At 34.2% G+C, this 24187-nt stretch overlaps 6 protein-coding genes across 20 annotated transcripts in view; 2 read left to right on the forward strand and 4 right to left on the reverse strand.

Moving 5' to 3' along the window:
* The window catches only part of LOC128875461 (gamma-tubulin complex component 2-like), a 13703-nt gene extending 1165 nt beyond the window's left edge, over positions 1-12538 (reverse strand). Inside the window, exons 1-15 of one of the 7 annotated variants that reach the window (XR_008456829.1) lie at positions 12454-12514; positions 12077-12374; positions 11799-11969; positions 10797-11718; positions 10511-10685; positions 10168-10361; positions 9880-10090; positions 9635-9803; positions 9389-9563; positions 9169-9312; positions 8648-8725; positions 7622-7782; positions 7423-7522; positions 2645-2854; positions 2044-2349 (exon numbers count right to left, since the gene is read on the reverse strand). Coding sequence is in view for 1 of the 7 variants with exons in the window: in XM_054121060.1 (XP_053977035.1) it covers positions 7438-7522; positions 7622-7782; positions 8648-8725; positions 9169-9312; positions 9389-9563; positions 9635-9803; positions 9880-10090; positions 10168-10361; positions 10511-10685; positions 10797-11718; positions 11799-11969; positions 12077-12129 (2538 nt within the window). In the remaining 6 variants the exon portion in view is untranslated. Of the gene's footprint in view, positions 1-2043; positions 2350-2644; positions 2855-7318; positions 7523-7621; positions 7783-8647; positions 8726-9168; positions 9313-9388; positions 9564-9634; positions 9804-9879; positions 10091-10167; positions 10362-10510; positions 10686-10796; positions 11719-11798; positions 11970-12076 lie in introns of those variants that run through there. The other 6 variants (XR_008456828.1, XR_008456830.1, XR_008456831.1 and 3 more) reach the window with 6 other exon arrangements.
* LOC128875462 (transient receptor potential cation channel protein painless) lies at positions 2717-7263 on the forward strand. Of its 3 annotated transcripts, XM_054121062.1 has the most exons (4): positions 2717-2856; positions 3086-3233; positions 4209-5315; positions 5454-7263. In XM_054121062.1, the coding sequence occupies exons 3-4, from the start codon at positions 4217-4219 to the stop codon at positions 6875-6877; spliced, it is 2523 nt and encodes an 840-aa protein (XP_053977037.1). In that variant the 5' UTR covers positions 2717-2856; positions 3086-3233; positions 4209-4216; the 3' UTR covers positions 6878-7263. The 3 variants fall into 3 exon arrangements, with proteins under 3 accessions (XP_053977037.1, XP_053977038.1, XP_053977039.1); XM_054121063.1 differs by lacking the exon at positions 3086-3233; XM_054121064.1 differs by lacking the exon at positions 2717-2856 and having other exon boundaries at positions 3002-3233.
* Positions 12539-12633: 95 nt separating the features above from the next.
* On the reverse strand, positions 12634-14823 carry LOC128875468 (uncharacterized). Of its 2 annotated transcripts, XM_054121083.1 has the most exons (5): positions 14721-14750; positions 13733-13891; positions 13510-13636; positions 13153-13437; positions 12634-12981 (listed from the first exon to the last, which is right to left on the reverse strand). In XM_054121083.1, the coding sequence occupies exons 1-5, from the start codon at positions 14728-14730 to the stop codon at positions 12810-12812; spliced, it is 753 nt and encodes a 250-aa protein (XP_053977058.1). In that variant the 5' UTR covers positions 14731-14750; the 3' UTR covers positions 12634-12809. The 2 variants fall into 2 exon arrangements, with proteins under 2 accessions (XP_053977058.1, XP_053977059.1); XM_054121084.1 differs by lacking the exon at positions 13733-13891 and having other exon boundaries at positions 14721-14823.
* On the forward strand, positions 14562-18244 carry LOC128875460 (lon protease homolog, mitochondrial). Of its 2 annotated transcripts, none has more exons than XM_054121058.1 (7): positions 14562-14824; positions 14948-15172; positions 15239-15411; positions 15633-15940; positions 16025-16216; positions 16280-17911; positions 17985-18244. In XM_054121058.1, exons 1-7 carry the CDS (start codon positions 14562-14564, stop codon positions 18234-18236), a joined length of 3045 nt encoding a protein of 1014 aa, XP_053977033.1. In that variant the 3' UTR covers positions 18237-18244. The 2 variants fall into 2 exon arrangements, with proteins under 2 accessions (XP_053977033.1, XP_053977034.1); XM_054121059.1 differs by having other exon boundaries at positions 15684-15940.
* An 813-nt stretch (positions 18245-19057) lies between these two features.
* Positions 19058-19855, reverse strand: LOC128875470 (gonadal protein gdl). The gene is made up of 2 exons (XM_054121085.1): positions 19714-19855; positions 19058-19589 (listed from the first exon to the last, which is right to left on the reverse strand). Exon 2 carries the CDS (start codon positions 19577-19579, stop codon positions 19064-19066), a length of 516 nt encoding a protein of 171 aa, XP_053977060.1. The 5' UTR covers positions 19580-19589; positions 19714-19855; the 3' UTR covers positions 19058-19063.
* A 553-nt stretch (positions 19856-20408) lies between these two features.
* LOC128875465 (centromere protein I-like) lies at positions 20409-24091 on the reverse strand. 5 transcript variants are annotated; one of them, XM_054121073.1, is made up of 15 exons: positions 23609-24091; positions 23376-23501; positions 23150-23299; positions 22990-23078; positions 22770-22900; positions 22511-22691; positions 22326-22435; positions 22104-22258; positions 21831-22031; positions 21633-21751; positions 21318-21509; positions 21093-21217; positions 20898-21018; positions 20660-20830; positions 20423-20552 (listed from the first exon to the last, which is right to left on the reverse strand). In XM_054121073.1, the coding sequence occupies exons 1-15, from the start codon at positions 23658-23660 to the stop codon at positions 20490-20492; spliced, it is 1986 nt and encodes a 661-aa protein (XP_053977048.1). In that variant the 5' UTR covers positions 23661-24091; the 3' UTR covers positions 20423-20489. The 5 variants fall into 5 exon arrangements, with proteins under 5 accessions (XP_053977046.1, XP_053977051.1, XP_053977047.1 ...); XM_054121074.1 differs by having other exon boundaries at positions 21645-21751; positions 23609-24089; XM_054121071.1 differs by having other exon boundaries at positions 20409-20830.
* Between the last annotated feature and the right edge of the window lie 96 nt (positions 24092-24187).

The raw sequence follows: 24187 nt of genomic DNA on the forward strand, positions 1-24187 counted from the left end.
AGGATCGTCTATTCGGTAAAGAAATTTCTAGCGTTATTGGGTCATGTGTCATATGGGCTATGCTCGTGTCTTATCATCATTGATGCACTTGTTACTTTGACGAAAAACAACCTGCTATCCTGCTGTTAAACTCCTGGCGGCGATCCCACCACGCAAGAAAATTTCGTTGAAAATTGGATGACATGCCTGGAACTCGTCGGTGTCTATCACGCGCCTCTATTTACGACTCACTGTTGCTCTCGTTTTGCTCATATGGAGTGCGAGCTTACATACACGTGACTTGTACGCGCCTCTATTACAAGGTTTTCATCTCCGTATTCAAACGGTGAATATCTTTCCACGAATGCACGCGTATGCAAATCGGATTCGGAGATTTGCATACGAGCATGCACGGCTCTCTCGTTAGGACACGGTTGCTTGCTATTGTTCCAAAGCCCCGAAAGGCCTGCTGCTGTGTTTCATAACTACTGGTTCATCGTTCGGTGTTCGATGTTACCGTATAGAGAAAGTGGCAAACAGGATTTAATGTAACTGCTGAATCGATCGATACCATTTTTGGAACGAGGGAGGTTTAACTTTAATCTGGCCTTTTAAGGGATATAGGAAAAATATCCAATTATCGTTATATCAGACTGCAAGGTGTATTGGCAACGTTCTTATTTAAACAAAGATAATTCCTGACTATGACTATGTTTATCTACCGTGATAGGATTGCTCCAATTTTCTTTTCATAGCGGTATAGAAACCGCATTATACGATGGTGGTCTAATGTTGTACAAACTTAGGGAGGATCGAGTTTCTTGAAAGGAATGTTCGTATCTCGCTAAATGTATTCAATGAAAGCAGTGGTAACAAGCACGGTCTAATTTCATCAACCCTTACGTTATACGTATTTCTTGCATCCCTATTTTTCATTATTTTTCATCACAACATACACTCGCGACTGGCATTGTTTTGATCGTTATCTAAACTGACATGACAACTGATTGATTTTCGGTTATTAATTAACAGGCTATCTGTATACTTGCACAATTTGATTTCTTCGATTAGGTGAATCATCGAATTCGTACAGAAAATGGTAGGGGAACGCGATAAATTGCCGTTTATGTCTTTGTAATTTTCTCGCCAGTGTATTCATGAATATAAGGCGATGACATAATATTTGTTTACGGCACGCTCGGTTACTCAGAGTTACTCATCGTCGTTGCTCACGTTAAAGGTGTAATTGAAACGAAAATGTCCTTGTTACGTGTCATCGCTCAACTGCGGGTCTTTACGCAAAATAAAATCTTTGCAAATGTATCTGGAAAAATTCAACCGAAATAGCTATTTATTTTGCTCTGCAAATATTAAAATATCAATTATACTTTCAATCATTTCTTTTTCAACGACTGCACACTGTATGCATTTTGTAGTTTTTTGTACATTCAAATTTCTTATAAATGCACAAAAATCCGCAATCATCGTAGAAACTTTACTTTGCAATTCACTGGAAACGATTGATTACTTCAAAACTCGTGAGCTTTTAAAATGTAAATGTAAATGTATCGTAAACGCGTACTTCTGCTTACGCAGAGTTATTAAATTTAAATGCGTTTTATCGTTTACCTGGATTGGACAAAATAACGTAGGGGCGAAGATCGTTGAAATTATCCAACGACGATAAGAAAAGCAGCAAAGGTAACTAATTAAATCACAAATCCGTTGTCGGAGTCGTTTATCGAACACAAAAGCACCGGGTAGCTATCAACGCTTCCGCACCTGAGACGCGTTCCAGATCGACTGAAGATTAAACGTCGCGGTACCGCGGCATGTGCTCTTCTACCCTCACCACCGACCGCCCAGCTTTATTTTCCGCTTGGATTAAAAGTACGACGCATGCGCTCCATATTTACGATTATTGTTTACATCGAATAATTCTTGTTTCTTTCTAATATGTAGAGATACTGTGAACCTGAAAGTTGCTAAAAAAATGGTATTAGTCTTACAACTATCTACCTAATATAATACAATAATAATCTAATATAGTAAATATGAATAATAGAACTTTAGCAAATTTATTCTTTAACGTTTTCATTCACAAATTAACAAACAAAAAAAAAATGTATATATATATATAAAAAAACAGTACTGCTCCAAAATCCCAATACAATTTTCTGTAAGATATATTATATTACAGAAAACAAAGACGCAGACTGCGATGTTACGTTGGAGATATCACCGTAAAGGTATCACCTTGTCTCCTTTATTGGATATACTCAATTTCGCAACCCACGCACCCTAACGTTCGTAGTCGCCATCCTCGACGCTTTCGACCTTGTTGTGTCCTGTCCGTCGAAGAGAAGTAAGCTAAAATTAGGGACTCACGTTATCGCCAAGGATGAAACGTACAAGTGAACGTGAAACCTACTACCGTTCGTATTCGTCTCACTTTTTTCAATCTATCTCAGTATTCAAAATTACAGTCAAAATTACTAACTGAATAAACAAGAAATGTTTGAGAGCTGGAAAGAGGAACGCGTTGAACGTATAATTTGTATTCATCTGGACCTTTCATTAAAGTCAGACAAATATTTTCAACTAATCTTCGTAATTATTTCCAACACGCCGGCTAGGTTTTAACGTCTGTTCAATTAACACGTACAGAAGCTTGCGCTGGACACTTGATCGGTTCCCCTCTCTTGTCACGCTGACATCACGATGCAGAGAACTAACTGGTCAGTAGAGTAGTCCGCTTTGCTCGATGCCAGACGGTGATAGTCGAGGAATTTTCGTTTCCTGTCCGTCGTTCGATTCGCGTTGGAGGAAGCGCTCGACGATTCGATATTCAATATTCGACGATCGCTTCGTGATCCTGTAAGTACAATTAAACCGTTCAAATTATTAACAAAAGTCGTAATAGCTGCTTGTGACGATATCCGACAGTCTGACATCCAGATTAGATATAACGATTAACACGGTACAATGCCAGGCAAAATCCTTTTTCCTCTATATACTTTACCAGTAAAGGCACGCACGATTCAAATGATAGAATTCGTTTCATTCATCGTATTACAATAGTAATTTGATATTCCATCGGTGATAGTGGTCCGCGCAGTGCCGTTGTTGAAATTGTTTTGCGCTGGCCAGCAGCGCTACCATCCATGTTTCTTGGTGTTCGTTTGAAACTGAATTAATGCTGACAACAGGAAACGCTTCCGGAGAGCACTTCTGTCATCGTGCATGACAACCAAGTACGTATCTCTTTGCTCCCAAATGCCGCGCTTCGCCATCCAGAGATCTTGCTTTGATTTCTATTGTTAATAGCCGGACATCGAAACCATTCTTTCGTTATTTCTTGCTTAAGGGGCTTGGAACATTCAACAATTTCTTGTTTTAATTAAAATTTAAGCGATTCCAAACAGTTATATCGTTTTCTAGGATAAAAAAGAAACAGTACATTTTCAAATAGGCAGTGTCTTAATCGATTTCGATAAAATTATATACGATTAGATAACATTTATATCGATAATCGAGCGGGAAATAGAAATTTTTAGTTTCTTGCGTCTCCTGAAAACGTTCGTTTTTGGTACAAAGGTACACTTTTCTCAGAAACGGTTAGACCGATATGCATCACAATTTTACACGCTTGTTTTTTGATAGCCGGGCCTAATTTACACCTAGGATTTTTTGGAAATTCCGAAAGGTTAATTTTTGTTAAATGTTCAAAGTTGAACAAAGAAATTTATAGGTTCGCGGATCGCGGCGGTAACTTTTTTTTGGAATCAAAACATTGAAAAAATCCTCGGGTGTAAATTAGGCCCGACTATATTAATAAAAAAAAGAAAAAAGAAAAGAAACTAAAATGTATTTGTTGTTATCAAGATCTATTCGCAATACGATTAGATCAAATTTTACATCGACGATCGTTTTTTAGTTTTCCGCGCCTCCTCCATTAACATCAGAACGTTGAAATTGTGTAAAAACCAGTTGCACGCCCGTCCAATATACATGCATGTATTCAACGTGCTTGTAAACCAACACTTTTAGTTCGCAGGTGTTACAAAATTTGTTCGTTTTCTCTTCCACTAGATTAAACATTATTGCAATGAAAAATATTTAAACAATCGACTCGCGTAATTTGTATAATCGTCGCCATCGGAAATGCAACGCGATACGACATGTAAATTGCAGTTATAGAAAAATTCATGAATCTCTTGGTATTTCAGATAGAAATATGGATGCCGCCGACTCCTCGGAAATGCGGCTGCTGAACGAGTGCACCCCAGCCCCTATGAGATCACAGAACATCTACAGAGACCTTCTGAACTGCTTAAAGTCGAACAACTTCGAAAGCTTTAAAAAACGTTTCGAGAACAGCTTGAAGGACAAGTCATCCAGCATCGACGTAAACTACGTTCACCAAGATTCATTTGAGGGAACCTTTCTGGACATCGCCTGCAAGAATGGCTTGCCAAAGTTCGTAAAGTTCCTGATCAAAAATGGAGCACAAGTGAACAGAATCAACACGGTCCACAAACGAGGACCAATTCATTTCGCCGTGGAGAATGGATACGCGGATGTCCTCCAAGTTCTCCTGCACGAACCCACGACAGACCCAAACTTGCAAGTTGAACAGCAAACCGCCCTGCACATGGCTGTGAAAAATAATGACGAGAAGTGCGCGAAACTGCTACTGGAAAATTATGCGAGTCCCAACATACCTAACATGAAGGGTCTGACAGCGATTCACATGGCGGCTGATAATGACCAGAAGAAAATGGTGAAACTGATTTTGGAAGTAGCCAAGTACATCGTCGATTTGGACAAGTACACGGACTACACCGGCCAAACGGTCAGAGACATTGTACGGAAGAAATACTCCGACATCGATCTTCCACCTTCCTCCTATTTCAGAGAAACTAATGTCCACGATCTCAAGAACTGCCTGAACGATAACGACGAGACCACCTTCTTGTGGTGTCTGCTGATTTTAGAGAACGACAACATGGTGAACGACAACATGAAAGAACTGATAGAGATGGCCGTCAACCAGAATTTACAAAAGGCGGTCTCCGCGCTGTTGAAGAGAGTGAAAGAGGGTAACGTCGATTGCGACTTGAAAAACGCTGCTATATTAGCGATTCGAAAAGGCTCACCCGATCTTCTTGATCAAATATTGAACGCTAATTACAAGGGGGATATGAACGAGTTGTTATTGAACGCCTGCCTTGAATTGGGTATTCCAGGGAAAGGAGATTCGGAAGATATGTCTAATCAGTTGAAATGTGTGAAACTGATCCTGAAGAACGACGTTGATGTTAAATGTACAGATGGTGGGTACCAAGATTTCTTCTAAACAAATTCTTCAAATTCAATTCGTCTCTTTGTTGACACGTTTCAATGTATCAAACATGGATTTATGTATGGCGATAGAGGTGTATTTTAAACATAAATATTGTTATTATTTTCAGGGAAAGGAAACACTCCTCTACATTACGCAGCAAGGGCAGACTGTCGCGAAGCTGTAACATTGTTACTCGAAAAAGGAAGCTACATAGGTTACCCGAATAAATTCGGTGTGGCGCCTATTGCCGACATCTCCGCGTCCACCTTGTCTCGGTTCTTGGACGATTGCATACAGACCAGAAAAGATGAATCGCAGAAATATATGATCGAATTCGATTACAAGTTCTTGAACCCCTACAACTCGGAAAATGACACTCGCCTGAAACGAGAAATGGACGTTTTCCAATTCATAGCTGACAACAGCAGTTTGAAACACTTGCTCAACCATCCGCTTCTATCTTCGTTTCTCTACCTGAAATGGTACAGCATTAGACACGTATTTTGGGTAAACATCGGCTTCTACGTTCTTGTTTATTTCTTGTTGAACGCGTACATTTACATCGCGATGGGCCAAACCACCAAGCCATCTCAGTATGAAGAATCCGTGAAAATTCTGCGAATCACCACGTTTGTCGCCATGAATTGCCTCGCCTTCGAAGAAATCTTACAGTTGATTTTGGCACCGTGTCACTACGTAACTAGTTTCCCAAACTGGATGAAAATGGTGCTGGTATTCCTGTATTATGCTATAATTCTAGGTGCAGGCGCTGAAATTGCCGCTGTGGCGATATTGTTGTCCGCCTGGCAAATGGTACTCTTGATCGGTCAACATCCACTGATGTCGACTGGTATCGAGATGTTCAAAACAGTGTTTCTAAAGTTTATGCGTTTTTTGCTCCTCTACGCCTTCTTGATCCTGGCCTTTGCCTTTGCTTTCTATACGCTCTTCAAGAACAGCGACAACGAAAACTTTCCAGATCTGGGCCACTCGTTGTTCAAGACCATCATCATGCTCACGGGAGAATTCGATGCGAACGACATACCTTTTGTCACGTATCCGATTCTAAGTCATATCGTGTTCATACTATTCGTTTTTCTCATCGCCATTGTATTGTTGAACCTGCTGAACGGTCTGGCCGTCAACGACACAGCAGACATTCTCAATAAGGCGGAACTGGTCGGGTTGATCTCTAGGATAAAGCTACTCGTATACATCGAGAAGCTGGCTGTTCAAGCTCCTTTTACCCAGGATGAACACTGCTTGTTCGGCGATAAATCGCACTGCTGCTGGACCTGCCTGTCGCCCACATGTCTCATCAAAAGGCTATTTCTTTTTCCAAATTTGTTGAAAAATGATTCGCTAAGTGTTCCGTTCGATGAGGATAAAGTATCGCCCACCGTAAACATGGATCGTCATATTATAAAACAAACTAAACAAATTTTGTTGCAGAGAAGCCGAGAGTCGGATAATGAAAAAATCATCAACGAGATGAGGAAAATTAAAGACAGATTGAGTTCGATTGAATATAATTTGAATGACCTCAAGTGATATATTGAGAATAATCATTTTAATGATAAAAAGATATAATGAAAACTGAGGGGTTATTTTGTTTTCTTGTTTCTGTTATACAAGTTGAATACACCAACAATTCTCATTAGTTGTCGCAGGCGACAAGAATGACGGCTTGGTGTTTTCAAATTGCCATAGATAGGTAATAATTATAAAAAATATAGATATTGCATTGCTTCGTATCGCAAGGTTTCTATTAAACTTACAATTAATAAGTGCCTTACTTATATAAATACGTATCGCTTAAAATTTGCGTAAACATAATATTTGAACATTTTCTTTGCATAAGCTGATTGTAAGACTGAGTATGAAAAAAAAGTGCTTAAACATATAAAAAATGGGTATTATGCAAAAAAAAAAGAAAACATTTATGCATGCAACATTTTTACACGATACTAAAATGAAGTAACAATCTTAGAATAAATACGTATATAAATATTTAATTAATGAGAATTATTTTACAATTCAGTTATTTAAAAAATGTGTTATGTATAAATCTCTATATAAATAATGTTTCAACATACGTGAATGTTTCATATTTAACCCGAGACCTCTTCCTGTATCGCTGTTTTCTCTCTTCCACGTCGTATCAAAATCTCGGTATAAAATGAATTGAAGTCTAACCTAATTAAAAGTTATGCGACTATATAGATGTCAACGAATTTGTTTTTCATATCTTTACGATATATAATTAACATCCGCAAACACCAAAGAGTAACTTACCTGCAAAACACGTTTAAGAGTTTTTCATTGTTGTTATCGCATCCTAGATCGCAGATTCTGTCTAGAAGACGTATCAATACTTGTGTAAATTTTTCATCTAGCGATACAATCGTTTCTTCGAAGCTTCCTGCATTTTCCTTGGATGTATCTCCATTTTCATCCTAACAAAGAATATCAAATATTAATACTATTTTCTCGTTTTGTTTAGTATATGCGCGAGATCCCTTGTAGAACTAAGATTAAGAAGCATACATTTTACAAAACGAATGTAACATACACAATGATATTCATGACAATTTAAATGGCACATACAATATACATACAGGCTAAAGTTTTCGAAACAAATATACCTTGTCATCTGAATTTAGTTGAACTTGATGAGGTTGAATTGCAACCTGTGATTAGCAAGTACAATTTTGCGATCAAAGTATGTAATTTATAATACTAAATACCATGCTTCCATTGAATGATTTTCACATATTAAATATAGAAATTAGAAAATTATATCCATATCGCTATTTCTGAATGAACAATTAAATGTTTATATTTAATACAAAGACTGCATGCAACATCAACAGTCATTTAACTATGAATAAATAATGTATATATTTCGATTCTAAACTTTAACAACTAAAGAAATGATGCTTTCTTTGAATTCTAAGTTCGTAGCAAAGCCACTACTTATGGTATGAAAAGGGTATAGTCCGATAAGAGGGTCAAATGTTTCCCTAAATCAAATTCGACTCGTAATGGATCATTCGATAACGTGTGCAAAAAAAAAAAAAAACAAAAACGAAAAAACAATATGTATTAAGTTTCAAGTCTGTATTATTACCGAAACTCACGATATCACAAAATTCTTGAATTTTCTAACATATATCATGCGGATTTTGAAAATGTATCCCTGATAAATAATAATGTAAATAAGATTTCTATGTTGATTTCTGTTTGCTATAAAAAGAAAAGCTTCATGATTCTAAGACTACAAAAATGCATGGAAGCAGAGTTATAACTTTAGGAATATACCTCGAAATCATAGACATCTTCCTGACAGGCACCAATCATGGAAGTCAATTCGGCGTCAATGTAGTATGGGCTCATACGCTTGAGATCAGCAAAATATTAAGATTCAGTTTACTACTAATTTTTTATGCTTCTTATGAACATTTAATACAGAAAGTATTGTGCTACAATTAGATCTCAATAATATTATACGCCATGCAGAATGATTTTCTTCCTAACAATATATATATATATATGTATATATGTAATGTGAAACATATAATGACTATTATTTTTGTTGCATTTTAAAACGCATATATATTCTGTGTAATGAGTTTATAAAAAACATTTGTAGTACCTAGTTTATACTATTTTGTACAACAAAGGTATTCGAAAAAATCCGAGTAAAAGCAAAGAATGCAACTTAGACATAAGGTTTAATTCGTATTTTGTGTATGTATGCGTACCATATACACGTATCATGTAACAATTCAGAGTTACCTGTACATATTTGCACATTTGTATGTGAAAATAACGAAACTTACCTCCATAAAATTGCAAAAGTCGATGCAAGCAGCACAAATACCCGTGATGAAACCAAGGAGATCGGGATCTGTAAGCATACACTCCTTCAGGTAACTATCCTGCAAGTCTTGGTGCACGCTTAAAACGTCGTCTACGTTGCTAACCTGGATACAACATTAACAAGTTTGAATTTATGTTTAAAAAAAAGAAAAGAAGAAGGATATACATCAACTACTGTACCTTGCTCATTTTGTTTAAAAATGTAAGCCAATTTGGTTCTATAACCTCGACCATCATATAATATGCTAGATGTTGAATACAATCGAGCATTCGTTGCCGCAAAGAGAATGCTTTCCTATACGACATTGCTACGTTATGGGTAAATGTTTTCGCAATTTTATTACAGATCCATACTCTAGAATGTAATATTACATATATTCTGTGGTCGAGTAAATACAACTAATTTAGTTAAATTTATACACCAACCTGCACAAGCGTCTCTCAACGTATTTGCAATAAAATAAATGTCTGAATAGCATTTGATAGCAAGCAATCGCTTTCCTGTTAAGTATCAGAGAAACGGGCCACTTAACGTCATAGTTGAAAACAAATGCTTCCAGACCGGTTAAAGTCTTGTCAGTTTGGAAATTGTACTCTAAAACGGGAAATTTTGTTAGGACAATGTGATAGGACCTGTGGAAAAAAAATGTGGTTACACCTGTGAAATATACCTTTCTCATCTCTAGTTTGAATGGAAAGTATCCTAAACATTTGGAACTGAAGATCATATGGCAGAAGTTCAGGTTTCAGATCATCTTTATACGGATCAGAGTCCGCAGTGGACATGCGTAACGCAACTTCAAGAAGAGATGCCAATCGATGGATGACGATATCGTACATACTTCTATTTAATTCCGTTTCGCACAAATTCATAAATTCCACCTATTTGAATAACAACAAATAACATTATTAAGATATCACATAAATTATTAATAACACGCTTCGTTAAATAAACATACTACAAAGTCTCCTTGTGCAAGAAGAAAATAACTTTTCACGCTACGAAGTCGTCCCATTAAATCATTTTCATATATGAGAACTTCTAATAATGTTTTCGCAGCTTCGGAATACGCTCTGTCAATAGCAGCCAAGTATTTTTTCCCTTGATGTTGATAGATTAAAGGTTCTTGTTTTCCCCATTGAATTGTTTTACCTATCAAAATAATTGTGATGAACTTCGATAGTGTTTTTCTTACTTCATTTCAGTACTTACTATTAAATTTTACACGTTAGCATTATAAATAACAATCATATTTTAAAGTATACATATTTTAAAGTATACGTGTATATGGAATCACATACCACACTGTCTAATTACGTTAAAATATTTCCCAGTTCTTAAAATCGTTTGCGCGTGTTCATTGAGAAATGTAGGTATTCTCTCTGGTCTCATAGTATACCTTTTCTCCCAATAATCCGCAGAATAATCAATAGGCAATTCTTCTCTTTGAATTAATTCGTTATCTTCCACGAAAAACTAAAAAATGAAAAACGAAAAATGATATAAAACAATAGAATATAACTTTTATAGAAAGTGAAAGTTTATTAAAACAATTGAAATAAGAATGCATTATTTCTATATTTTTACCTCTTCATAAGGATCGCATATAACACCTTTGTATACCCATTTTTCCAATATTTGCATGTACGGAACGCTCGCAGCTTGTATGAGGAACATGCATAATTCTTTAAACTTTGCCTCACCGCTAATATTGTTTGTTTGCTCGTGTAGAAGACTCAGTACCTTTCCACCTTTTGCATTTGCCTTGCATATAGTAGATGTAATTTGAAATAAAATAGACATTGCAATTATGGTAGGCTGAATATAGAACCACAATTTCTGTAAATTTAATTTACCACGAACATGTTCTGTTTCCAACTGTACAACGAATAATAAATAATCTCTGAGTAAACTTTTTATAGCTCCCCTCAAAGCGTGATTAACTTGTCCGTCGTCTGGTAAAACTTTTTCTTCAACAAATCTAACCGTCATTGAATAGTGCGAAGCAAGAGGTAATATTTGTTGCGACATTTGTTTATACGATATACAAACATCTGGTGAGATGCTAAATGTTTTCAAGGCATACGGAGCCGTTAATGGTTCGGAAACTATATAGGTACCATCTATACCTTTTAGACAATACAAAAGATCCCAAAGTAATATAGATTCTTGAGACACCACAGGCACAACCTTTTGACACGGTATGACATTTGTTTCATTATAGAAGTCCCACGTTATTCGAGGCCTTTCGTGAACCCAGTTATGTTTTACTATGGATGGTTCTGTTTTCCTTGCAATCACACCTACGTGTTTATTTAACTTCTTTTCTCCTTCCACAGCAGCTTTGATTACATTTTTACAAATCTGTGGTAAATCTTCTGTAGTAATGGCAGTATTTTTGGTAGAATTTGATGCTAATGCTGTTGCTTGTTTAGCCAAATAACGTTTCAATTCTTTATCTTTCGATATAAGTTCCAAAACTTGGGCGAATAAACCTAATAAATCTACCCTAAAGAAAGAAAGAAAATTAAATGTTAATGCAACTTGTTTATGCTAAATTTACATAACTAGATACGCAAAGGTACTAACTTTCTTGCTTTTAATTCTTCATACTTTTGAAGAAACAATTCAGGAACAGGCGAACCTTTTGCCAAATTATGAATACAGCTTTGCGAAGCAACAATAGTCAAAGCACTCGCGCTTGTAGGCATACCTTCTATTTGTAATTTTTCTACGTGTTTCTCAGGAGCCGAAGTTGACCTGTTCGTCCAACAATTATACATTCTTATAAATCTTAAAACAACAAACGATATGTAACAGCATTTAAAATAGAAAAGTATTGTAAAATATTTTTCACTTTTACTCACCCTAATAGTCCAATCAGTTCAACCACCAAATGATGCAACTTAAATTCACTCATTGTTTTAAACCGATATATAATTGTTACATTCTTCGAAATAAACACTGAATCCTTTATGATACTTCAATTACAGTAATAATTGCTAGAACTGCCAATATATTTAAACGATACATTTAAGAATAAACTGCTTTGCTATTTCATCGTTTTAAAGATTTGTTTACGTTCGGTATTATCACAATTGGTTAGGTACAGAGAAATCTGCATCGAAGAATGCAAAATTCTTTACTTTACGTGCAACTAATTTCCTGTGAAGATAAGTTCGCATCAAAGTTAAAAAAGAAAAACTAGTACCTATTTCGCGAATACCAGCAAGTTAGGACGTACGTCGCGAAAAACAAAAGAAAAACAGATGAATTATACTGATTTCAGCTGATTTATGCCTAGCCGCTCGAGTGACCAATGATTTACATTCATTTAAAATTCGTTATCTAACCGTTATCATTTGCGAAAATTTAATGTGTATTATAAAAGTTATGGATTACAATAAACAAGAGACTGTTTATTATCTCAATGACTTTATTATTATAATTATAATATTTTTAAAATGATTTTACATTATTTTTTTAAGATAAATAACATACCTAAAATTAAAACAATAATTACTGAATATTATCGAATCTTTGTTTTTCGAGTAATACTTTTTACATTTTAGTACACGTAATATTTAAAATTCGGAAATCTTAATTATCCTCGCTTGAATTACTATTCGGAGGAGTGAGAAATGTCATTCCATAAAATAGAAATTCTTCGTATCCTGCATGAACGACGACTGCTTTATTTGTAGGTAAAGGTATAACATTGTTTTGTTGCACCTTTGAACTTGTTTGGTATATATATTTACTAGTAGGGTCCCTGAAATTATACTTGTACTTCAGACTGCATTTTTGAAGAAATTGTAATATCACCTTTACAGTTTTAAAAAGTTGATGTTTTTTATACTTTCTTAAAATTTAACGTTTTAAACTTTAAATGTGAATATATATTTGTGTTATAAAACAATAACTTTATTCTCTAAAAGAATACCTGAAATTTGAATTTAAAATATTAGATGAAAACATATTTTCCCATTGTACACTTTTAGAAAGTGTATTTGTCGATGTATCATTTGTTTTTTTTAGAGCACTCTCAACATAATTGGATTGCCTATTATTTTTATTGCTTAATGTTTGCATAACATTCGTATGTATTGCATCCTTCTTAAATCTTTTAATTACACTTTGAGTTTCTTTGTCGATTATAGATCTCTTCTTTTGCAATAATGTAATATCTTGGTAATTAATGTTTTGCTTGTAGTTTTCTTTTGAGTGTCTAAGTTTACAAGGAGATATTAAAAACTATAAATAAAAGATAGATGACATAATATGATACAAATTTTCTTACGACGAAAGATGTTTGTCAATCTCAGATTTTAATTTCAGAAAAAATTCGTCATCGTCGTCCGATGTGGTTACAGTACTCGGTTTTTTATATAAACTTTGCCTAGTTATATTACCAGAGCACATGATTCCTATAACGAAGAATAATTTTAATAATAGGACTACTTGTTAAATAAAAGGAAGATACTAGTCGAATATCAACAGAGAGCGTAAATTAGAAAGTTTACTCAAGCTCAATTTCTCAAGCGCATCTGTTGTTGGATCATGCCTTGTATTTACAATAGTTTTAACCGGGTATATTGTAGACCTTGCGTTTTTATTAAAATCTTTTGATGACCCTGGCTTATCTAAGTTTGTGTATGTTGCATACTTTTTCATTGTTGATTCTGTTTATTACAAATTAAAACAATTAATGTCTTTTCACGTAATTATAGAGATTGAAATATCACTGAATGTTGTCATAACTATCAAGAGGTAATATTAACGTAAAATTTAAAGCAACTTCGCCATCAAATGTGAAATTTACGAAAAGTGTTCGACTTGGCAGTGTTAAATTTTTATGACACGTTAAAAAAATACTGTGTATCTTATCTACATTCAATTTGGTATTCACTGTTCGAAATAGTGTTTCAAATTTTTTTCTGATTCGATCGAAAGTTAGAAATTTTGTTGTATAGTATACATAATTGTATATATGTACAAATAGATTGTACGGAACAACAAACGAATATCACTCTTCACCTCGTTGTTACTTTATTAAAATTTACGAACGTATAGCGCAAAGAAAATGTGGAAAATATGAATTGGTGTGAATGTTGTATGCATACGAATCGCAGTATGTACTTTCAATATATCATTAATTTCATGTGCGCACAAACATGAAACGTCTGATCGAGGCGCGAAAAATTTCTTTTAGGTTAGCAGAGTTTCATTCAGTTTCATCAGACGATCAGATCCATCGTGTGTCGGAGTGCCGGATTTGAGTGTATAACCTCAAAAAGGTGTTACAAGTTACAAGTGGATCTAACGATCGAATCGTGAGCAGAATCGAAAACGATGCGTTTCGTGACAGCAGTCAATTTCAAAATTTTGCCCGTTTTTCGGCATTGCGTGATAAACGCTCGATGCTTCTGTAGAAGTCACCGTTTGAATTATCAAGAGTTGTCGACACGCGTACAACCATCACAATTTAGGAGAACGATCTTCACCGAATACCTTGGTACATTCGCCAGAAACACTCGTGGACATCGGCACACTGCGGCTATAATTTCAATCAGATCGTTCGCAACTAAAAAATATAGCGATAAGGATCCACCGAGGTAAATCTCTTTCTTCTCAAATTCACAAATGCTCTTCGTGTTATTAAAGCTGTACCTTCTATGAAAATATTACTGTATTACACTTTAAGTTTATAACAAACAAAATTATACTTTGATTTTTAGTGAAAACGATGGAGATCAGATGGAAGATCCGGCTTCTTTACCAGCTACCGTTGTCGTGCCAGAAGTATGGCCTCACGTTCCTGTAATCGCAATTAATAGAAATCCAGTGTTCCCTAGATTTATAAAGCTTATCGAACTCAGTAATCCAATTCTCATGGATTTGATCCGTAGGAAAGTGAAATTAAATCAACCTTACGTTGGAATTTTCTTAAAGAAAACAGAGGAGTAAGTTATATACGTACTTTGAATTACATATGCAATTTGTATTTTTGAACGGAATTATTTTGATAGAAACGAAGCAGAACTTGTACAAAGTTTAGAGGATATTTATTCTGTTGGAACATTTGCACAAATACACGAAGTACAAGATTTAGGCAATCGGTTAAGATTAGTTGTGATGGCCCATAGAAGGATTAAAATTGTTGGTCAAATTTTGGAAGAAATTACATCTAAACCTACGCATGGTGAGTAATTGCAATATAGTTTAATTAAGTATCCAAATAAATACATATGGTTTTGAATAAATATAGTTTTTTGTTCATAAAAAATTAACAAAATAATTTGTTCATAGCATGAAAAAAACACTAAATTTTACTACACTGTAGCAAATTAATTTCAATGAATTTACTTTTTTTGTAAGTGCTTAAATAGTTCATATATAAATCCTATACTACCTACTACGCAGAGATGAAACTGACGTTTCCACTACTAAATACAACAATTCACGTCCCTGTAGACGATTCGGTAACTGGTGCTAAACCAAGTCGTAGATCGTTGTTACGTAAAAGTAGAGTATCGGAGGCAGAAAAAGTCAAAAAGATCGAAGAAACGGTTCCTACCGAAAGTAAAGCGCCAGAAAAACTACCAGACAATACCGAAGAAACGATTCATTCGGCAGATCCTACACCTCAAACTACTAGCGCTCAGCCGTTGTTAATGGTAGAAGTAGTAAATATTACTCATGAGAAATTCAGACAAACCGAAGAAATTAAAGTAATTATACAAATTATTTTGTATTTATTTACCGAGATAAACTTTATTCTAATACAAATTTAAACGAATTAATTTCATGTGTAGGCTCTAACTCAAGAATTAATTAAAACAATTCGAGATATAATAAGTATGAATCCATTGTATCGTGAATCTTTACAACAAATGTTACACCAAGGTCAACGAGTTGTGGATAATCCAGTCTACTTAAGCGACTTGGGTGCAGCCTTGACGGGAGCAGACGCACAAGAACTACAGCAAGTGTTGGAAGAAATGGATGTGAGTGAATTATTCAAAGTATATTGCGAATAATATTAATCAATATTGCAATTTGACTTGCAGATATTGAAAAGGCTAAGGCTATCGCTTGCGCTATTAAAAAAGGAATACGAATTAAGTAAACTTCAACAAAAAATCGGCAGGGAAGTAGAAGAAAAAGTGAAACAACAACATAGAAAATACATTCTTCACGAACAATTGAAAGTTATTAAAAAGGAATTGGGATTGGAAAAAGATGACAAAGACGCTATAGGAGAAAAATATAGAGAACGAATAAGGCAGAAGACAGTTCCAAAGCCGGTAATGGATGTACTCGAGGAAGAATTGAATAAATTAAATTTTTTGGAGAGTCATAGTAGCGAATTCAATGTTACAAGGAACTACTTGGATTGGCTTACATCTATGCCTTGGGGTGTAACTAGTCCTGAAAATTTAAGTCTTCAACAAGCGATTGAAATTTTGGATAAAGATCATTATGGAATGGAAGATATAAAGAAACGAATTTTGGAATTTATCGCTGTCAGTCAATTGAAAGGTTCGACGCAAGGAAAAATATTGTGTTTCCATGGGCCTCCAGGCGTTGGAAAAACTTCGATAGCCAAGTCGATTTCTCGTGCTCTCAACAGAGAATATTTCAGATTTAGTGTCGGTGGAATGACAGACGTTGCCGAAATTAAAGGGCACAGACGAACATATGTGGGAGCAATGCCTGGTAAAGTTATTCAGTGTTTGAAGAAAACCAAAACTGAAAATCCATTAGTTCTCATAGATGAAGTCGACAAGATTGGAAAGGGTCATCAAGGCGACCCGGCATCCGCACTTCTTGAAATGCTAGATCCAGAACAAAACGCAAACTTCTTAGATCATTATTTGGACGTTCCAGTTGACTTGTCGAAAGTACTTTTTATTTGCACGGCGAACGTGATCGACACCATTCCAGAACCTCTTAGAGATCGTATGGAAATGATAGATATGTCTGGTTATGTGGCGGAAGAGAAGCTTGCAATTGCTAAGCAGTACTTGGTGCCCCAATCCATGAACGATTCCGGCTTGTCGAACGGACAGATTAGTATAGACGATGACGCGCTTAAATTATTAATCAAGTCTTATTGTCGAGAGTCAGGCGTGAGGAGTCTTCAGAAACATATAGAAAAAGTTCATCGAAAGGTGGCGTTCAAAGTAGTGAAAAAAGAAGCAGAAAAAATTAACGTGTCTCCGGAGAATTTACACGAATTTGTAGGGAAACCTGTGTTCACGCACGACAGAATGTACGAGGTCACACCTCCTGGAGTAGTTATGGGTCTTGCGTGGACTGCTATGGGAGGTTCCACGTTATTTATCGAAACAACGATTAGAAAACCTTTCGGAGCTAAAAAGTCAGAAGGTACCTTCGAAGTCACTGGACATTTGGGTGACGTGATGAAAGAATCGATCCAAATAGCAATGACGGTGGCAAGGAAATTTTTGAATCAAGAGGACCCGACCAATACTTTCCTTTACGATGCTCATTTACATTTGCACGTTCCTGAGGGTGCAACTCCAAAAGATGGTCCTAGTGCAGGTATTACCATTGCGATAGCGTTAATTTCGCTTGCTAAAAACAAAGCGATCAGACAGAACGTAGCGATGACCGGAGAACTCAGTCTTATAGGCAGAGTTCTTCCCGTTGGTGGTATAAAAGAGAAGATAATCGCCGTAAGTAAAACAACCACTTGACTTTTATTCGTTTTATCAATTTATAATCGACATACGTAACATGATTTTATAGGCGAAACGAGTTGGCGTAACCTGTGTGATATTACCAGAGGAAAATAAGAAGGATTACAATGACCTGCCTAAATATATAACTAACGGTCTCGAAGTTCATTTTGCCACAACTTTTGCGGACGTGTATCGTATATGTTTTGCAGAAGACTACGAAGCTGAAAGTCTTGAACGCCAGAAATCTTTAGATCTTAATATTTCAACTTCAAACACTGCGCCACTTCTAAGTAAAAGCGAAGACTGTAAGCAGTCCTAAAAGCTAAGTACTTATGTAATTTAAAAGCAAATTATATACGATTGGATTGAATATGCACATGGTTCATTTAAAACCATCGGCATTTTACTATTATTAAAATTGAATGTTGAGGACTGATTTACCGAAATCTGAGAAAAGTAATTGAAAGCTTCATCGATTAATCTCGTTCAATTTACGAATAGATAAATTTTCACTGAAACTGCATTAATGAACATTACTTAATGTGCGAGTAATTTAAAGAATTCCAAGACAAAAAATTTAATTCTACTGCCAAAATACAACAATATCTTCTTTTATAATCGTTTTTGTTAAAAAACAAAAAGTAGTGTAAATACAATATCTTTTATTATTTTCATGTATGCCGTAATCATTTGATAACTGGAATTAACGTTCATGGTATAATGTAAATAAGATTATCGTTTATACATAGAAAATCTCCTGTTCTGTATCTTACAATACTGTTTACTACATAAACAACAAGAGTATATGTACATAATTCGTAAAAAGTAACATCAACAATTTTTGATTAATAAAAAGATGTGTATTTTCTACAAATATACAATTGTTAATGTTCCGATTTTTAGAATCTCTAAGAAAATCGGTTATGCTTTTCGCTAACTTGTTTGTATAAACATAAGCAATTATTTAGAAGAAGAAAAAAGGAATACTACTTGTACAAAAGTGAAAACTATATAATTAACTTATTGTACAATTTATCTAATATAAATAAATAGTTGTAATGAATTGTACAACTCAAAATTTCATTTAAGAATGGCGATTAGAAAAACAGCAGTAATTTATTTATGTACAATCTTTTCTAAATTATATTAACTTGGAACTTCCATTTTACTGAGACGAATTATAAAATCGCATAATCTCATCTGTACTTGAATTTCTATAGGATTATTTGTAACATAAAATCCAGGAACACCAGCCTTTTCTAAAATACTTTGTTGGTCTGCTACTTTTTGATCTAATTGCAAAACTAATTTCATGTCCATTTGCTTTAATTCCTCTCTGTGTTTTTTATGTAATGCTACTCTTTTCTCATCTGTTGTCATCAGCGACAATGTTTCTTGCATTTCAATTTTTTGTTGGTTCAATAATTGAAGACGTTGTTGAAAAAGATGCTTCTCCGTAACATGTTGAATTTCCATTAATCCTTTGACAATTTCAAATATCGTATCGTTCAACAGGGAGTTAGCTAAGCCAGATAATAATTCATAAGGAAGTCGCATTTGATATTTTGGAGGGAGTTCACCAGCCATGTGCTGAAGTTGTTCTACTAAAAAGTACAGCTTCCTTTGTAGATCCTGAGGAGTTGGAGTAGTAGCATCCTCCATTATTTCGTTACTGGAGAGGAAAACATAAAACCAAAGTAATAAATTGTTCATATAATATCGATGATGTTTAGTTGTAGCTGTTCAATAATAATATTATTAATGTCAACTATTTTTATATAGTATTGAATAATTACTCTTGTGTATAGAATAAAGTCGAGGTTAGTTTTCCGGCAATTAATTTGTATTCATAATTCTTCAAGAATTCTTTAAAATAATTTTAAATGGTCAATCGGTTTCTTTATAACCTTTATAAGTATAACTTGATACAACTAGACTTCACGCAGAAATGAGGGTAGGAGGGTACAAGGTAGGATTGTACGAAAGAGAATGTGTCAGAGTTGGTCAGAGTGGGATGGCGCCATTGTGCAAGGCACCAAGGCACTCAACACTGCTCAAAACCTTAGCCACAGCGGAACATGCTATATTTTGCAAATATATTCGTTATCCAACTTTCTACGTTACTAAAATGTATTCTGAAAATGATATAATAGACTTGTGATTACAAAATCATTGTATCGAAAGCACTTTGCATCCTTTTTCAAATATCTTGGAAGATGCCTATACGTAGACGTAGAAGTAAAGTTCGTGATTTTTATTAATATTGAATTGAAGACTGAACGTTACTGTATGCATTTTAAATATTTATATATGCATTTCAAAGTTTCAGATTATTATACCAATGTTTTCGAGAAAGTAATATTTCCGAACATGAAAAGTAGAGAAAATGTAATCGTGAGAAATTTTTCTATTTATATTTTAATATCTATCGATATTAAACTTTTTGGACACAATGGTCAAATTTTATTAATTCTTTGTAGATATATTATTATTGTTTAACTTTGTATTTTTTGTAAAAGTTTCTTTATTTTTCATATAGTTACATATAAAAGTTAAATATCTATATTTTAGTTTAAAATGTATTGATAAATTCATTCACAATTGGAAAATATTGTGAAGCTACATGCATGGCATCCTAAAAAAATTCCAACATTATTTAGATGTGCTTAATGTTTGAAACTTGACATTTAATGTTAGGAAATACATTGTTAATAAGATAGACAGATAGAAATAATTTCTTACCTCTTTCGTACTTATATTAAGTCCTGTTTTACTTAATGTATACTTATAAGGCAAAATGGCATAGTGATGGAGAATATTTAAATGGTTATCTAAATTATAGTGTTCTAAGTCTCTCAGTACTTCATCTGGAATATTTTTTAAAAAGTATTTCCCATGTTCTTTCGTGAATAACTAAAAATTAAAGAAAAGAAATAATTGCATGTTATCATTAATTTATATTACTCTTGTTTCTACATACCTCATCGGACAACAATGCATTGCAAATATCTTTGACATAAACAGACAGGATTTCAATCCTTTTGTCCAATAAGGTTTCTTCTGGTTTATGTTTCATGAATTGTAAACTCATGTTACGGTACCTTATGTAAACATTTTGAAATTTAAAAACTAATTTGTAGATGTAAAAGAAGTGAAATTAGAAAATAAAAAATACCTTAATAATAAGTTACAAGTCATTGACAAAATCGCACAACTTCTTGTAACAAAACCTCCATAAATTACTGCAGGTGGTGCAACTGTGAAAGACTGTATGTCACTCCGACTTTCCAATGTACAAATCTAAGTAATTTAAATGAAAAAGGTTTGTTACTGCATTCTATGTTATTCCTTACGCTAAGGAGATGGAGATATATTAATTGATATTATTGCTTAAACACACCTGGTCATAAAATAACAGTGCTTCGGAAAGTAGTAAAATGTGATAGGAGTGTATATTTAAACCAGACGCAATAAGGTCTTGAATGAATTTAGTAAGAATGAGAACAACATCCTCCAAATTACCCATTGAAATTTGACCCAAAAATGGTGCAGCTGTCTCTTGATCAGATTCTTCAAACCCTTCGTTAACAAACTGCAATAAATAACGTGTCGATGCATTCTCTGATTATCATTTCTTTCTTAATGAATTTATTAAGCTAGTTTTCATGAAAAACAATGTTCTAGTTAAGTAATAAAATATAATAAAACAGTTTACTGTTTGGTATACCAAATTTGTGATCAACATTTTCAAAGTTCTGATAATCTCACACTTTTCGGTTATCGACGATTCGTAATACATATTTTGTAAATGTACTAATATTTTGTCCTGCAAATCTGGAAACATTGTCATTTCACAATATAAGTTACAATATTACATCAGTTAATAAACAATGTTACTTTATTAACGATGTACCACTAATAGATGTCGAAGTCATCCACTGTAATAAAGCTAAAAGCTTTGATCGATATTCTCCTGTATTGAAATAGAGGTACTCGTCCAAGAAACGATTGACAACAGGTATACCCTGTTGCATATAACGTGAAAATTCTGCTGTCATTTCAAGTAATTTATCGATTTCTTCTTCGGAAAATTTTTCACTTTCCAGTATGAATGCTAGAATAAGAGGAATATTAATTTAATTTTTTATAAAACGTATTGTAAATTACTCAAAATTTTAATACGTACCTCTTGTTAGAGTGTTATACAGATTATAAGAGAATCTTCTTTGATAATGAAAATCAGAAAATGTCAAAAGGTGATATCCAGCGGTATTAGATAAAAGAGAAATAGCGTTGCACGGTAATTCTATGTTGGAATGCGATGTGCCGAATTCATCGATGCTGAAATATTGCAACGTTGAAAAGCGGTTTCGATTGTTAAATTATTTACGTTAAATTAAATACTTACCTGGAAATATCAAAGATGGATTTTGTATCTTTTGCTTTAAAAATACTAGAACCAATTTGAAAGTATCCTATGGATGGTACCAACGGTATTGTCTTTTTCCCTCTTACACGCTGTTAAAATGTATTTAAAGTATATATTTTTAAATATTACTCATTCGAATAATTTTGCATTCATAAAATTATTACCTCAAATATGTTCCAGTCAAACGATTTAAAATCTACATTTTCTTTTTCTTGATTTTCTAAACGATCTCTAACTGTTTGAAGCATAGTTTGTAAAACTTCTGGTATCGGTTTCCATACGCTTTCTATATTTACAGACTGAATTTTTTCAGGAACTAATTCGGGTTTGTAGGTCTTGAATAATCTAAAATACGTTCTATATAAATTTCTTCCTTAGATATTAATGTTTGTATATGGTATGCTTGTAACTGTGATTATTTACGACAATAACGCAGTGATGTATCCTTGAGGTTTTGAATATTTCTGACGTAAAGATAATAGTCTGGATACATCTCTACGTGTTACATCATCCGGTCTTGTTAACACATAAATCAGACGTGCTATATATCTACTCTAAAACAACATTGATAAACAATCTTTTCATAATATATAAGATGTGTCCTATATTTATAGAAACTATAGACACATAAGAATACGATTACCAGTTTTTCTTTTTTTATCATCACATAATAGAAAACACTATAATATACATTTACAACTTTTCTATCTACTATTTGATGATTCCACAAACCTGAAAGCATATACATATTTGTAAAAGTGTATTTTGATGCATGTCTAATGCCATAATAAAAGCATCATTACCAACTATCCATTGTGTAACAGCGATAGACACTGTAATTGGCAGCTCGTTCACAGATGACAAGTACCAAGTGGTAATTAAATAGAAAGTTTTTTCGGGCATCTTATATTTTGGAATTAGGCAGTTTATTAGCTTTACCAGTTTTGTAGCATCTATTAAATATTTTTTTTTAGTTCATTCCCTTAACAACATGTTATTGTTTTTGTGCAATACTTAAAACATACTAACTTAAGTCAGTGTCTATGATAACACTTCCTAACAGATGAATATCTTCATCTTCCAGACCTTGCGATGCCACATACTTCTGTAGTCTATTGAGGGACTCCTCGAACCTAGCATAACTTTTTCCTCTAGCTATAAAGTATGACAAAAGAAATTCTATTTATTAAAACAATATATTTTTTTGTAATTCTTAATCAACAAAAGGTATAATGTTATATTTCCTTTTTTTGCTTACATACATTTTAATGTAGTCAAAAACTTTACACAAATATTCTTTTCCTCGTCATTCATCGCTACTACTTTTTTCGAAATACTGATTTTCAAACACAAAGTATCAATTTCATTTCAGTATACTAAACAATAATACAATGTGTGTGTAATGTTATTTGCGAATAAACGTTTTTAAATTACGACTACTACCCACCACTACCGTGGTAAAACAGAAAAGGCATCGCTCACTGGCGCCACAAACACTGCCATGGCGGAGGGGCGCCATAGCTGGAAAAAGCCCCAAGCTTGTAATGGAAAATAGTTTCGACCGTTGACGCTAGATGGTGCTATCGATTCGTTTTATTCTTTATTTTCCATAAATGCATAATTAATATGATTATCTGATATACAGGGTGTCCCAAAAGTCGGGGAGGAGCCGGAAATGGGGGGTAGCTGAGACGATTCTGAACAACAATTTCCTTTGCAAAAATGTCGGATGGGGCTTCGTTACGGAGATATTAAGCGAAAACCCCGACCAATCAGAGCGCGCGTAGACCGTTTGAGCGGCCGCGGTAACGAAGGCTACGCGCTGGCGGCCGCGCTTGTAC

This window comes from Hylaeus volcanicus, chromosome 4 (genome assembly GCF_026283585.1).
Source record: "Hylaeus volcanicus isolate JK05 chromosome 4, UHH_iyHylVolc1.0_haploid, whole genome shotgun sequence".
NCBI classification, from domain to species: Eukaryota; Metazoa; Arthropoda; class Insecta; order Hymenoptera; family Colletidae; genus Hylaeus; species Hylaeus volcanicus.